We start from the raw sequence: 16,803 nt of genomic DNA on the forward strand, positions 1-16,803 counted from the left end.
AGCAATGGCTCTGCCTCTTTAGCCTACACATTTTGTTTTGTTTTTGTAGAAATGAGAGTGGTGACTGATGACTAATGATAATATAGGATTATAAAATACTGATGATTTCTTCCTCACAATGGGATTCGGCCATAGACTCTCAGTAATGGGCTTTGTTGCTACACATCAAATTGGCCACTGTTACCTAGTGTTGGTTTTTCAGTGTAACATTTATAGTGTTTATCCAAGAGTTAAATTAACTATTTAAGTGTTAAATTAACACTCATTAGTTTAAAATAACCCCAGTGTTGGTGTTAATAACCAGACCCACACCCATTATTATCATATTTCCCAGCATTCCATGTTGCAGGTTGATTTTTGAGAATAGTTTGTTTCAATATCTATGTGTTTAAATGTAGATTTATTGATTAATTAACCTTATGCTACTCAAATATAAATAACACATTTTTTTTCTAAATGAATCCAATCTGTTACTTGGATTTATTGCACCCGCTACTGAAATGGTTGTTCCAGTTTATATGCTTTAAGTAGTCTCATATCTTAGTTTCCCCAACCCTGGAAGTCATTCTGAATGCAGGTTGCGGGTGACTAAAATGTCCAAATGTTGGATATGTCCACTCTGGCTGGATGTGACTTGCAGGCCTGATGTGGCCTGTAAACCATGAGCCACTGTATTAGGGTGAAACTAGGCTCCCAAAATAAGGACTTATTGTATTGTCTTTAACTGAAGAATGACATTTTTATGATAAAATATTCACTTAGAATCACACTTGGTGAAGGCCTCAGCACTAAACATAATTGCATGCAACAGCTATGTCTCTGTCACTAACAAATACAGTCAAGGGTGGTAAGTCTACAATTCACTTGAAAGGCACACGGGGAAATATGCAAATAAGGCTTTACACTAAGCAGTATGTTAATCAAACACTGAAAATGTTGGACCATATAGACACTGTAACCCTCTGTGTGGATTTAACACTGGAGAATTTGCTGTGTATCTTATCTGTTCTATCAGTCTGTGTCCTCGATGTCAGTCTGCAGCCGTGTCTCTAGGGGCGTGTCCATCTGAGCAGGTGCTTGCCCTCCCACCCTCCCACCCTCTGCAATGAAGACCCGCCTCTCGATCGTGCAGCCAGAGAGAGAGAGAGAGAGAGACAGAGAGAGACAGAGTGTGCTGTTGCACACATCACTTTCATCTGAGCCTACGCAAAGGAACAGCGGTAGCCTATGGATATCTTTCTATACTGGGATTCATTTAAAAACGAGGATTTGCATTTACGTGGTAAGTAGCCTAAAGTCATTGAAGTAGTATATGGGCGTTTAATGTCCCCCCCTCGTTAATTTCTGTTGTTATCCGACGTGTGAAATATGTGTTATCGCTCCAGAAGTTCATTAAATCAGATAGAGGGAAAGATGCGCACTGTTGATGATGCCTCGGCCGTCTTCATCTCTGCTCTTCATGTAGACCAGGTTTCCGCTGTGTGCTTTGTCTGTAGTGAGGGGATGGCTCTCTCTCAATCTCCGCTCTTGTTGTGTGTTTTATATGATTCATTTAATACCCGTGTATGATTATATTATAGAATTTAAGTCTAGACTAACCTATTGTCTATAATAGCTTGTGTGTAAATGTTTGCTGTGGAAGTCCAGTGACTGCCGAACTAGTCCTTAGCCAGAGGGCCAAGCAAGTCGTTTTGTTTAACTGTGTGGTTGGAAAGTCATTGCTCCATGAAGAGTAGTTGCTACGCATCAGGTTATATGTTACATGAGTTCGTCTGTAGATAGACGGGACCTTAACAGCACCACTTTGTTTATCTGAGTTAATGCCACTGGCCTCATATAGCGGATCACGTTGCGTTGTGTGTAGACCTACACAGCCCGCAGGTGGAGTTCACAGACGCGCATGCATGCACGCACACAAACACAAACACACACAACGGTGTGCCATGTGCTGCTGAGCTACAAGAGCAGCTGTTCAGTAGGGGGTAGAGTAGCCTACACTAAACCAACAACAATTCTGTCCTCTTCTGTTAAGGCTCTGGGGCCTCATTTATGAACGTTGCGTAAAAGTAGCATAGCCTTGTGCAAATGGGGGATATATGATGACACTCTTATTCCTAACAAAAAGGTAGATACATATAATACCAAGAGGCAATAATTTGACATTAGTGAGAACAGCGAAAATCGAATTATTTTATCTTTGCATTCAAAAATTATTTGAAATAAGGATCTATTTCCTATTATTTATTTAATTTCCATGATCATCGCAGAATAAATTCCTCACCTTTTCCGTCTGTGATTGTTTCATACTGGAGAAATAGCCAATAGGCCTACAAGTGAGGATAGGCTACCATTCGTCCCATCTCTCACTTAATAATTAGACCCACTTCACAGTAGTAAATAGATGAACTAGTTCAAGTATTTTTCTCTATTCATTTGATCCGAAGCGCAGTTTATCGGTAGAACAGAGGTTCACCCTTTCCGTCTACATCTTAATACTGTAATGTCAAATTTCACTAGTAGACAATATTTCATTTATAAACATAATGACGTATTGCTCCTATCGCACAGCAATACGGTAGCCTACCCATTCTGTCAAATATTTTACATAAACTACCAGTCTATTTACTGTGCTGGCAGAATGTTTTAATCTTTAGCAGGAGTGCATGCTGTATCTGGAAAAGAACTGTCCGTTTCTGAACGAGAAAACAATGGCAAATTGAAATGGGCCTATCAGCAGAAAGTTTGAATTCAAGACTTGAATTCAAGATTCGACTTTCCCCACAACCTAAGTAGAATGGACTACCCACGAATTCAGAAAAAATGTAGGGCGGCTACTCCAAAAAATACAATTACAGTGTTAACAGTAGTTCTATTTATTTTGTGTTTTTGTTCTACTTTACTTTTTTAAATAGTACTACTGCTATTCATTACTGCATTGTTGTGAAAGCGCAAGCAACAAAGGCATTTCACTGTACTTGTGCAGGTGACAATACAAACTTGAAACATGATACATAGGCCTACTCAGTGGTGTAAAGTACTTATTAAGTAAAAATACTTTAAAGTGCAACTTAAGTAGTTTTTTGGCGTATCTGTATTTTACTTTACTATTCATATTTTGGACTACTTTTACTTCACTACATTCCTAATGAAAATTATGTACTTTTTACTCCATACATTTTCCCTGACACCCAAAAGTACTAGTTACATATTGAATGCTTAGCAGTACAGGAAAAAGGTCACATTCATACACTTATCAAGAGAATGTCCCTGGTCCTCCCTACTGCCTCTGATCTGGTGTACTCACTAAACATAAATACTTCCTTTGTAAATTATGTCTGAGTGTTGGAGTTGCCCCTGTCTGTCAAAAAAAGTAATAAAAAAGGAAATTGTGCTGTCTGGTTTGCTAAATATAAGGAATTTGATGTATACCATTTATTTTTACTTTGAGTACTTTTTCCACCACTGTACTTAAGTACATTTAAAATCTGATACTTTTAGACTCAAGTAGTATTTTACTAGGTTACTTTTACTTGAGTCATTTTATAGTATCTTTACTTTTACTCAAGTATGACAATTGAGTACTTTTTCCATCTCTGGGCCTACTTCAGGGTTAAAGATCAGCTGTTAAATTCGACTGTATACTGGTATTATCAGCCAGGTCACCCGTGATACAAATCAGTATTCGATGTCCATCCATGTCTGAGGAAATCGGGGCGATGATGTGGAAACTGGCCACTAGGGGCAACATTGGGCGCTGTTACCTTCAAGTAAGTTTCGGTTTTGCTAGGGCATTGTGGACAGGGATGGCGGAGGGGTGTAGGCATCTGCCTCTGGGGACAAAGGTTGCATGTTAGAATCCAGGATAGAATATTGTTTTTGAGATTTTTGTTTTAAGCCTATCCCAAACCTTAACCCTTACCTTAACCATTCAAAGTTAATGCCTAACCTTAAGATTTCGGAGTTAATGCCTAAACTTAACCTTGACGTTTGGAACAACATCAACATTTTATGTTTGAGGAACATGGATGAACGTCTAATTCTGACATGAGAATGAGAGCTTGTTGGTATTATAAATCCTGATACCTATGATATTACACATTTCAAATAGATATAGCCTATCTATTTACTAGGATACTAGGTCCAATTAATTAGATGCACATTATAATTTGTTGTGGTAATCATGGCCACAAGAGTTGAGGAATATATTCTGCAATGGTTATGAAAATTGTATAAATAGGAAAACGATTCCTATGTCCAATTATAAGAATCCTGTCTAATTATTTTAAATTCTAAAAATCAAACACAGATTTTCACTCTTCTCACTAATGGTAAATGGTTGCATTCTTGTTAATATGTTTTCCTATTTTTAGCTTTTTGATGAATAATCTTTTCATCATATCCCGCATTTGCACAAAATCCTTCCGTGCCCGCTTGCAATACAATACTTCAACCACTAGCAGATGTGTGTGCCCATGGCCTACATTTTTTTGCAAGGAGGTGAACACATTGTCACATCAAGTAAATTTTTTATAAATGCTAACTTTTGCGTGTAAACTGGCACACTACACTGGTCCTTTACCTTTCACTTCAATTTACAAAACTGTATAGGCCTATTCTATTTGAATCCTTACTTTTGCACTTTGATTTAGTATGATAATGATTGATTTACAAACAATTTAAAAACAAGTAAACAAGTTAACTAATAATGGTTTATAAACAGATTATAAGCATACCATCTAATACATTTTTCTAGTTATGCTTTATAGCTCTTTATTCAAATCGAATACAGTACCAGACTCGCTTCCTGTACCTTTTAGTACTCTCTGTATTAAACACCTGTCTGTGGGGAGCGGTTTGTGTGTGGAGACAAGATGAGGATGATTCCACTATAGACTGCTGAGATACAGACAGTCAGTCCTAGGCCCTAAGGCTGAGTTATACCAGGTGGCTAACCACTCTGGCTAGACCACAACCTCCTGAGCAAACACAACATACATACATACTCAGAGAATGAGAGAGAGAGAATATAGCACCGTTTCATAAGAACTCTCCCTATCCTGGAGACCATGAGAGAAACAGTGAGATTGCTGACAAACTGCCCATAGAAAGGTTTTAATCTGTTATCTTTCCTCAATGGAAGACTCCAGGAACAGAACCAGAGTCATATCACACTTCTACAACTTCCCCTCACCCTTCGTTGCTCTCTTTCCTGGTTTATGGTTCATCTGGGTTAATTGCTCAAGGGCACGTGAAAAGATTTTTCACCTAGTCGGTTCAGGGATTCAAACCAGCAAACTTTTGGTTATTGGCCCAACACTCTTAACAGGCTACCTGCTTCTATATCCATCAGTATAGATTTAACCTATCTAGTCCTGTCAGATCAGTGTTCAAAACTTGTCAGGGAGAGAGGATGAGGAAAGGATGCGATTCAAAACTATTAGGACACAGCCTCCTGTTCTGATGATTGGCCAGATATCCATGCAGGTCCCTTGTGGGCCATGTTTTACTAGCTTTCTATCCTCCCCTCCCTCACTTTCTTTTTCCCCCGCTCTCTCGCTCTCAATTGAATTTCAAAGCAAGTGAAGTAGATAATAAACAAAAGTGAAATAAACAATAAAAAATGAACAGTAAACATTACACTCACAGAAGTAAAAAAAATAATAGACATTTCAAATGTCATATTATGTCTATATACAGTGTTGTAACAATGTGCAAATAGTTAACCTTTTCACATGTACCAACACAGGGGTGTGATCATTCTACAATGGTCCCTGCAGCGTACGCTCAAACCGGTGTGAGTAGAACGCTAATTTAGAACTTCCAGATCCGATTGACACAACAGTCAGCGTTTGAGCGTGCCACACTTTTTTCAGAAACTATTTACACAAACACAGTCGTTACAAAGTTTTGTCCAGAAAGTGAGCAGTTTATTTTTGGATGCAGTGTTCAGACATCCACAGAAGTATCTACAGCAACACAATCATCCAAACCGGAAAAATGTAGGCTACATTTGTCCTAGCGCTAACTGAGGAAAGATTGAAGTAACACAAGTGGTCATATTTGTATAACTCTTGCTGACAAACTACAATATGAATTAGCCAATAGAAATGACTATTTATAATTAATCACGTCACGGGTAATAATTGAGTAAAACACTCTCTAGAAATCGAAAGTAATCCGACTATGGATAGTTTCTGCACGCTGCCATGCTTTTTTCCCCTCACAGAAACCAAAGATAATAAGAGGAGAGAAGATGAGTTTGGTCTGTTTATAGTATGCATGTTCAAGGGGGGGTGTTGTCTACCATCGTTCACATCCCACCATTCATTTCCGGAAGTCCTCAAAAAATGAGTGAACCCTTACTCACCTCATTTTGTTATAACATCTTTGGTCCAACAGACGATTACGTGAAACCCAGAATGCATTGTATGTCAACAAACATGGCTACACACAGCTGGAATTAGCTTAGCTCATCATAATCAGTACAACCTTCAAAAAAGTATTTTACACACATAATATGTGCCCATTACAATCTATGCAAGAATCGGAATGCATGATTTGTCACCGGTAATTGAAAACATGTGAATAAACAGTAAATATATAAATAATTACCACACAAAACATTTTCTGATAGTGATTTATTGATACAAGTGGTGTGTGCCGCCAGTCAATCATGTAACCTCTCACTCCCATTCTGAGCCATTCAGTGCTGTTGTTTATGTATGTAGCTAGTGAGCTAAGCAGTAGCATTAGCAATGTCTTTCAAAAGGAGACAACTCACAAATGTGGAAATTCTGGAGATTTCTGAGTATGAAAGTCGGGGATCAGATTCTGACAGTGAGGAGCTGCCCCCCAACCTTGTAGCCATTGAGAACCCTGAATCTGAGGACTCCTTGTCCACTGACGAAGTTCCAGGTCCCTTTGAAGATGCTGGTGGTGATGGAGGCAGACCAACAGTGGATGAAGTACAGGAGCACCACACCCCTTAGCGCCCATCCACTGGGGGTCGTCCTGCTGCGGACAATCCCCTACGCCTCACTGCACGGTATTTTCCCTGCAAAGTCCCTCAAACTGCTGCTCAAGGTAGTCGCACACAGAGGCACTGCAAAGTCTGCCTGTCTGGCACCAGGAGAAGTAAGCAGAGGAAGTTGACAAAATACATGTGTTTAGCTTGTGATACTCCTCTATGTATTTCACCATGCTTTGAGGAGTATCATATGCTCAAGCACTATTGTCACATATGCAGCAATTAGTGACTGACTGACATGACAGGTGACTTGACAGGTGACCTGCCATGATAGTATGCCTTTAGAGGTGCGGGTGGGAATGCAGTTGTTGTTCAGTCACTGCATGAATATTAAATATGGGTTATGCGTTATCAGTTTTTTTCCTCTAGTAAAACAAGTTGTTGTTGAACCAACCACCAATACTGCAATAAAATAGACGACTATTACATATTGGCCTATGTGTTTTCTTGCTGTGTTTTCATCCAGTAAAATCCTAGCCTAAACTGACTGCCTCTAACTGCCTGTAGCTCAGGCCCTGAAGCAAGGATATGCGTATTCTTGGTACCATTTGAAAGGAAACACATTGAAGTTTGTGGAAATGTGAATTGAATGTAGGAAAATATATCACAATAGATCTAGTAGAAGAAAATACAAAGAAAAAAAACAACCAGTCTTTTTCTACCACCATCTTTGAAATGCAAGAGAAAGGTCACTGTTATAGCCATCACTCTGGTTGTAATTCCGATGGTGTCCACAAGATGGCAGCAGTGTATGTGCAAAGTTTCAGACGGATAACTTATGAGCGTTCTCCATGACATTTAGTGTGAAGTCACCCAGGTACATTTGGGCAAATTGTGAAGGAGACCTTTGCATTCATATTCCATTTTTCTGCAAGAATATCGTCAAATCTGTATACTCGGACTTTGATTTAGCTTTTCCAGTATTAGCAGCCATATTATAAGTTCAACATTTGCAAAACAACCAGTTTTCATAATTTCATAACTCTGAATATTCTTATAATTTTTGTCCAAAAGGAAAAGGCATGCTGTCGCAAAAGGTTAGCACCTACATTTTGCGACAGACACAGGGTTTCCGGTTACTCCTGTAACCGGAAATTGGCTATCTAGCTAGCTTTGTTTGACCCCGATTGGTGCTTATTTGACAAAGATACAGTCGATCAAATGAAGACCGGCCGCGTCATTGTCGTGCCATGAAGGCATCGCTCTCTGACCAAATATGGTGTCCTATAGGATATACTACACCCCTAATGATATAGTGATGTCTGGTTACGTTCTAGGATCTCTGAGGAATACATACAAATGTGATTTGACTGGTTGAAACAACGTTTAGGGTGAGATTTTCACAGATTCCTTTCTTTGCAAATTGAACGAGTGGAAATACAAACTCGATCGTGCATGCTATATGGACCTTTTTAGGATATGAAAAAGGATTTTATCTAACAAAACGACACTTCATGTTATCTCTGGGACCCTTTGGATGATAAATCAGAGCAAGATTTCAGAATGTAAGTACATATTTCACCTTCAGAGGTGAATTTATCAAACCTATCGTCGTGAATAAAGTGTTTTGTTGTTAGGAGCTCTCCTCAAACAATAGCATGGCATTTTTTTGCAGTAATAGCTACTGTAATTTGCACAGTGCAGTTATATTAACAAGAATTTAAGATTTCAGTCGATATAAAACACTTATATGTACCAACATTTGTTGTTTCTCTAAAATCTGCAGGTTCATCTCTCTGTAGGTGATGGCTTTGTTATGGAAGGTTTGTGAATTGCTTCCTTTTAGGTGGTTGTAGAATTTAATGTCTCTTTTCTCAATTTTGTTAATTAGCGGGTATCAACCTCATTCTGCTCTGCATGCATTATTTGGTGTTTTACGTTGTACACAGAGGATATTTTTGCATAATTCTGCATGCAGTCTCAATTTGGTGTTTGTCCCATTTTGTGAATTCTTGGTTGTTGAATAAATCCAACTTAATATGTTTCTCTAAATGTACATATATTTTATGTGAGGATAACCAAAAATAGAGAACATTGAGTGATTGAACTAATTAGAAGTATTTTAATCTCCATCTTGTCACATGGCTCTGTTTTTAGAGGATTGTGGGTAATTCAACATTTAAAAACGTTATGATTGTTTTACACAAAGTTGCATGTTTGAAGAAAGAAAATAATACTTCTTTCTAATAGTATTAATCAGTTTGTTGTGCCATGAGGTATAATGGATCATGTTGAAAGGATATCGAACCGTCAGACAAAATGATAGGCAAAATTATCATCAATGATGAGACGACCCATGGCCACATTTCTAACTTTTAATGCTGCTGTAAAACCTTTACTCTGCCTGCCAAAATGGGTTAAACTGGCAAATGGTCAGATACATAAATCAATGAAAATACACCAGAAGAAGTAATCTAATTCTGCACAAGACAGGATTTGAAACACCAAAATAGTGTTTTCAACCTTTTCTGGTAGTGCTCCCAGTCCCTGGCAAGATGTTGCACAGCACTTGATTAAGTGGTGTTACAACATACCGTGTCATGTTTCAGAACATCTCAGGATTATGTGTTTCGATACTCCAGCAAAGATATGGTTTAGTCTCCTTTGCGTTGGTAGCAGCTCAGTAGCCACTAGTTTTGCTGTTACAAAACACTTCATTTTAACAATGCACATATCGGTGGGGGGTTTAAATAGAGGGTGGCAGGTAGTCTACCACTTACATTTTAGTACTTTCAGTAGTGAATACATACATTTTCCCTTTACTGGTCCCCCATGGGAATCAAACCCACAACCCTGGCATTGCAGCACTATGCTCTACCAACTGAGCCATAGAGTATTTGAACTAGGTCGCTGGTTTGAATACCTCAGCTGACGGGGTGAAAAACCTGTTGATGTGTCTTTGACCCTAATTTGCTCCAGGGGCGCCGTACTACTATGGCTGACAATGAAGAAAGCACAGTAATGCCGAAACATTGATGGTTTACCTAATAAATGACTGGGAGTTTATACATAGAGTGTGCGACTCTCTTTGTTTTTATAGCTTCCAGTTTATTCACCGTTATTCAGCACCTCTACAATAAATCATTTTCTCTGGGTGTGCGCCAGCTCATGCTTTTTATTTGACCTTGTAAAACAACACATTTCATTGCACCTACAGTATCTGGTATATGTGACAATAAAACATAAATATATTTGTTTATGTATGCACTCAATGTTTAGTTATCTACTAGTATATAGTTTTTGCTAACATGCTACTGTAGATGTACTAAACCTTACATTTCCTCAGCTGTTCAGCGTTGAAGATGCTAGCTGGCAGTGTCGTCCCTGGAGATTAGATGATTAGGGCCATGCGTTGTGTGATAAATGATACACAAATACTGAGTCAGCAGGTAGTGTGTGTGTGCATTTGCGTACGTGTGCGTTTGCGTGCCTGCGTGTGTGCGCTTAAGATGTCAGTGTAACTGCCATCATTATGTTATGTGATTATGAGGCCGTTAACTCAACATATTAAAATTCCCCATGCACACACACGCACACATTGTACTGAATTATGTTATAGACATGTTTACAAGGGTTGTAAACGTGTTTGGCTCGGAATCTACTCTCTGAGTCAGTGGAACATAAAATACTCTGCCAGCTACTGTATAACACTGACATGGAGGGAGGAGGGATATGTGTTTACAGAAGAGGGAGATGTGTTTACAGAAGAGGGAGATGTGTTTACAGAGGAGGGAGATGTGTTTACGGAGGAGGGAGATGTGTTTACGGAGGAGGGAGATGTGTTTACGGAGGAGGGAGATGTGTTTACGGAGGAGGGAGATGTGTTTACAGAAGAGGGAGATGTGTTTACGGAGGAGGGAGATGTGTTTACAGAGGAGTGAGAGTGTTTACGGAGGAGGGAGATGTGTTTACGGAGGAGGGAGATGTGTTTACGCTGTGTGTTTGTGTGTGTGTGTTCCATTCTCTTCCGTGGTGTAATGACAGAGCAGGAAATAACACACACATACACTGTAATTGCTTGTTCTCCAATCCTAATGACACACACACATACACACATTCACACACACGCGTACACACACACGCGCACACACACACGCGCATACACACAAACACAAATACAGAAATACACACACACACTCCAGCCTTTATGAGCTGAGAGGGCAGAGCAGGTCCCCTGCCACACAGTGTGTATGTGTGAGAGACAGAGGGCTGAGTTGTTTTTTGTTTATACCGTATGTGTCTAAAGTGCTGGGCTGTCATGTTGTCCACTCTAAACACTTCACCGTCCCTCGTCAGCCCCTGTCCCCCTGGCCACGCATAGACTCAGGGGTGATAGGTCACTGTCAGGGCCCCTGCAGCAGATAAAGTTTACCTTTCCTCCCTCCATCCTCCTCCTCCTGTTCCTCCTCATACTTAGGAGGGGGTAAGAATGAGAGGGGAGGAGAGAGGGAGAAGGGCGGAGAGGAGGTATGAGAGGGAGGGGGTAGACAGGAAGGGGGAGTAGGAGAAAGGGGGAGAGAAAGCGAGAGTAGGAGGGGTATGGAGATAGAAAGGGAGAGAGAGGAGAGGGAGAAAGAGAAGGGAGGGGGACAGAATGAGGGAATCACGTGACAGTGTAGCAGCTGCACAACTGAGAGGGCTGTTCCTGGAGGAGAGAGAGAACAACATAGAGAGAGAGTGAAAGAACAAGAGAGAGTGGGGTGAGAGAGAAGAAATGAGAGAGAGAGAGAGAGAGAGGGAACGTGGAGAGGAGACAGTGAGTGTGAAAGGGAAAGAGAGCGTGAGGGAGAGAAAAAAGATAATGCAAGCAGGAAGAACACGGAGCCAGCCGGTGAGTGTGTTTGTTTGTTGTATGTCAGTTTGTATATGTGCATGTGTTTGTGTGCATGTGTGCATGGTGTGTGTGTGGTGAGCATGTGTATCAGTGTGTATGTGTTTGTATGAGAGAAAAAGAGACACACTGAGAGAGAGAGAGAGAGAGAGAGAGAAAAGATAAATGAGCCAAAGAGAACATGGAAGGGAAATATGTGTGTTAGAGAGTGTGCATGTTTTTTTTGCTAAATAAGCATGTGAGTGAAACAGATAAACAGAGGGCGAGGTGAGAGAGAGGAGTGTAAAGGAGGGCGATAGGAGTGAGATAGAGGGAGAGATAGAAGAGGGCACAGGAGGAAGAGAGAGAGAGGGAGAGAGGAGAGAGAGGAGTGTAAAGGAGGGCGATAGGAGTGAGATAGAGGGAGAGATAGAAGAGGGCAGAGGAGGAAGGGAGAGAGGAGAGAGAGGATATGACGATGTCTCAACAAACAGGCAGCTGTAAGGATCAGAGCCTTTGCTGTGTGTGTGTGTGTGTGTGTGTGTGTGTGTGTGTGTGTGTGTGTGTGTGTGTGTGTGTGTGTGTGTGTGTGTGTGCCTAGGTGGGGGTGGGGCAGTATATAGCTGTATGTGGGTCACTGGCAGGGCAGTGGGGGAACACAAATTATGTTAGGAGTGTGTGTGTGTGTGTGTGTGTGTGTGTGTGTGTGTGTGTGTGTGTGTGTGTGTGTGTGTGTGTGTGTGTGTGTGTGTGTGTGTGTGTGTCACGGCTCTGACAGACTAACCCAACCTCTGACCTGATACTTGACCTCAGTGTCTGCTCTTTCCCCCTCTCAGAGCTAACACACACACACACACACACACACACACACACACACACACACACACACACATCCTCTCAGTAGCTCCCTCGCTTTCTCTTTCCTACACACACATTGTTGTATTATGATAGAGAATAAATATTCTTCTCCCTTTCCTTTCTTTCACTACCCTCCTGTCCCTCATTTCACTTTTTGTCCACCCTTCCACCCTCTCTATCTCTCCAGGTATGAGCCATTAGTCTATGTTGCGGTCATTAGGAATGATCTCCACGCCAACTCGCACCACGGCCACGGTCAGCCCTCTCACCCCGCTAGCCAATGGGAGTGCGGCTGCTCAGTCTGCTCACTCTGGATTCGCTGCCGCCCTCCGTCAATTGGCCAAACAGGCTGAAGATCCCAGAGGTGAGCACTGTGACCCCGCCTCTCTCCTCTTACCTCAGGAAATCAATAACATCTATTCTATTCACACCCAAAATCCATATATCATCTACAGTCTCCTCCCTCCTACCCCCTCACTCTTCCCCTCTTTCCTTTACATCGATCTGACATCAGATTCATATCCAACCGTGCTGCTATTGTGTGTTTGTGTGAGTGTGTGTGCATGTGTAGGTGTGTGTTTGTGTGTTAGCTCCTAATGGAGGTAATTACCCACAATTACACTCTCCCTCTCTCCCTCTCTTTCCTTCTCTCTCACTGCTTCTCACTGTATCTCACACTCTCTCCTTATACTCTCTCCCTTATACTATCCCACTCTCTTTCACTCATCTCTTACATTTGTTTTTCAGGCATCACTCTCCCCTGCCATCTCGCTCCATCCCCATTCCTCTCGGATGAGCCCCATTAGCTGCTTTTGTGTGTATGCGTGTGTGTTGATTAGTGTTATGTCTCATTTTTACAGTAATGGCTTTCTGATGGCCTTTCTGCCTTGCTATTCCTCCTCCCCCATCTCTCTCTTTCTCTCTCGTGCGCTCTCTTGTTCTATCTATCATCTATCTATCTATCTATCTATCTATCTATCTATCTATCTATCTATCTATCTATCTATCTATCTATCTATCTATCTATCTATCTATCTATCTATCTATCTATCTATCTATCTATCTATCTATCTATCTATCTATCTATCTATCTATCTATCTATCTATCTATCTATCTATCCCTCTCTCCCCTAGGTTCTTCTCCCAGTAGTGAGTCTTCAGTCTCCTCTCCAGCTACCTGTCTCAGTAATTCAGTCACCACTCCAAAGAGGGGGTTGTCAGGGCCACTCCAGACCTCAAGTGGGGTAGACAGCCTTCCCTCCACCCCTCCTGTAGTCACCATCGCCCCAACTCACAGCAAGACCAGCAACATTCTCTGGATAGGAGAAGGGCACCAGGTAAGAAGAAACGGTCCCGCTTTATTTGAAGTGCATCTTATGAAGGCTTTATAAAGCACTGCATAGATGCTTCACAAATAATCTATAACTGTATATCATGCTCAATAAAGATTCATAATGTGGCAGAACTGTGTGACATAACCATCCATTTAGTTGTTCACATTTATTGATCCTTTATAAAGAATCAAATACGTTTATAGATGATTTGTGACCCATTTATGTATTTTGTATTCGTATTTATTATGGATCCCCATTAGCTGCTGCCAAGGCAGCTACATTTTTGCTAGGGTCCAGCAAAATTAAGGCAGTTTATAATTTTTTTTTAAAACATTACAATACATTTCCACACTCACCTTAAGGAATTCGGAATTAAAATTACATAATTTGGTCAGATATACGCTACCGTTCAAAAGTTTGGGGTCACTTAGAAATTCTGGAAACGGCTGATTTGTTTATGGAATATCTACATAGGCGTTCAGAGGCCCATTATGTTGTGTTGGAGATAATTGCAAAAGGGTTTTCTAATGATCAATTCGCCTTTTAAAATGATAAACTTGGATTATCTAACACAATGTGCCGTTGGAACACAGGAGTGATGGTTGCTGATAATGGGCCTCTGTACGCCTATGTAGATATTCCATAAAAAATCAGTTTCCAGCTACAATAGTCATTTACAACATTAACAACGTCTACACTGTATTTATGGTCAATTTGATGTTATTTTAATGGACAAAAAAATGTGTTTTTCTTTCAAAAACATGGACATTTCTAAGTGACCCCAAACTTTTGAATGGTAGTGTCAGTGTTTGTTGCTGGCATGTCATCCCTAAGTTTGCTAATCTTGCCAGTGAAAAATCATTAAAGTAGTTGGCTTTGTGATTTTTTTTTAACCTTTATTTAACTAGGTAAGTAATTTAAGAACAAATTCTTATTTACAATGACGGCCTACACCGGCCAAACCCGGACAACACTGGGCCAATTGTGCGCCGCCCTATCGGACTCCCAATCACAGCCTGTTGTGATACAGCCTGGATTCGAACCACGGTTTCTGTAGTGACACCTCAAGCACTGAGATGCAGTGCCTTAGACCGCAAAGCCACTCGGGAGCTCGCTATGATTGATAATGTCAAAAGCTGCACTGAAGTCTAACTAAACAGCCCCCACAATCTTTTTATGAATGAGCCATCTGATTCAATGAATGATGGAGCTGAGTTTGCCTTTTTTCCCAAAATTTAATTGAAGGTGCTCCAAAGCTTTTTACGATCATTCTTTATGTCATTTATATTTGTTTCAAACTGTAGTTTCTTCTTCTTATTCAGTTTAGTCACGTTTTCTCAATTTGCAATACGTTTGCCAGACTTATTTGCTATTCCTTTTGCCTCTTCCCTCTCAACCATTTAGTTTTTCATCAATCCACAGGGATTTAACAGTTTTTACAGTCATGTTCTTAATGGGTGCATGCTTATTAGTAACTGGGATAAACAATTTCATAAATGTGTTAAGTGCAGTGTCTGTTTGCTCCTCATTGCACACCACAGACCAACAAATATTATTTACATCAACAACATATGAATCACTACAAAACTTATTGTATGACCTCTTAGACACTATATTAGGCCCAGCCTTTGGAACTTTGGTTTTCCTAGATATGGCTATTACATTGTGATCACTACATCCAATGGATCTGGATACTGCTTTAAAGCAAATTTCTGCAACATTAGTAAAGATGTGATCAATACATGTTGATTATTTAATTCCTGTGCTGTTTGTAACTACCCTGTTAGGTTGACTGATAACCTGAACCAAGTTGCATGCACTGGTTACAGTTTCTTGAGTGGGCAGCTTGATAAAAGCCAGTCAATATTTAAATCAACCAGAAAATATAACTCTCTGTTGATATCACATACATTATCAAGCATTTCACACAAGTTATCCAGATACTGACTGTTAGCACTTGATCTATAGCAGCTTCCCACAAGAATGGGCTTTAGGTGAGGTAGATGAAACTGTAGCCATATTATTTCAACAGTATTGTGGCTCTGAATATAAACAGCAACACCTCCACCATTGGCATTTCTATATTTTATGTAAATGTTATAACCTTGTATTGCTACCATTGTATCATCAAAGGTATTATCTAAGTGAGTTTCAGAGTCAGAATATGAATGTCATCTGTTACTAGCAAATTATTGATTTCAGGAACCTTGTTTCTTAAGCTACATATGTTAACATGGGCTATTTTTAGCACTTTTCTTCAGGGATGCTTACTTGTTTTCATTGCTTTACTGAGACGCTTAGCATAAGTAGATATGCTCATGTTATGTATGTTAGTGCAGTTTGAGCTGCACACAGTGGACTTGCTTCTAGGGCACACCGCCTGAGTGCTAACAGCATAAGTCTGGTTCATAGGCACATGATTGCTGCATACAATATCTGTAGGATCAGCAGAGGCATTCAGGACAGTTAGAGGGACATACATTAGGTTACTTATATTGTGTCTACTGACACCCCTGCTGTAATGTACAATTGCTGAAGCACTATAACAACTCTGTGTCACAATGGTAGGGATGAGCTGAGTTGGGCTTTAGTCATTGATAAGTCATTGTCTCAATGCAGCCTTATAGTGCTGTGAAAGGATCCAAAATCCCAAATGATTTGGGTGGATCCCATCCTCCTTATAAAACGTGTTTTGTTTCCAAAAGGTATCGAAATTGTCAACAGAAGTTACACATTGAGCTGCAATAATCACGTGACATCCTTTGACTCTGCTA

At 40.3% G+C, this 16,803-nt stretch overlaps 1 protein-coding gene across 2 annotated transcripts in view; it reads left to right on the plus strand.

Moving 5' to 3' along the window:
• Window positions 1–1,144: 1,144 nt before the first annotated feature.
• The window catches only part of LOC106561330 (genetic suppressor element 1), a 32,904-nt gene continuing 17,245 nt past the window's right edge, over window positions 1,145–16,803 (plus strand). The window contains exons 1-3 of one of the 2 annotated variants that reach the window (XM_045688264.1): window positions 1,145–1,282; window positions 12,883–13,059; window positions 13,830–14,032. In XM_045688264.1, coding sequence (XP_045544220.1) covers window positions 12,900–13,059; window positions 13,830–14,032 — 363 coding nt within the window. In that variant the 5' untranslated portion in view covers window positions 1,145–1,282; window positions 12,883–12,899. Of the gene's footprint in view, window positions 1,283–11,609; window positions 11,859–12,882; window positions 13,060–13,829; window positions 14,033–16,803 lie in introns of those variants that run through there. The other variant, XM_045688265.1, reaches the window with a different exon arrangement.

The sequence above is a fragment of the Salmo salar genome, chromosome ssa10 (assembly GCF_905237065.1).
Source record: "Salmo salar chromosome ssa10, Ssal_v3.1, whole genome shotgun sequence".
Taxonomy (NCBI): domain Eukaryota; kingdom Metazoa; phylum Chordata; class Actinopteri; order Salmoniformes; family Salmonidae; genus Salmo; species Salmo salar.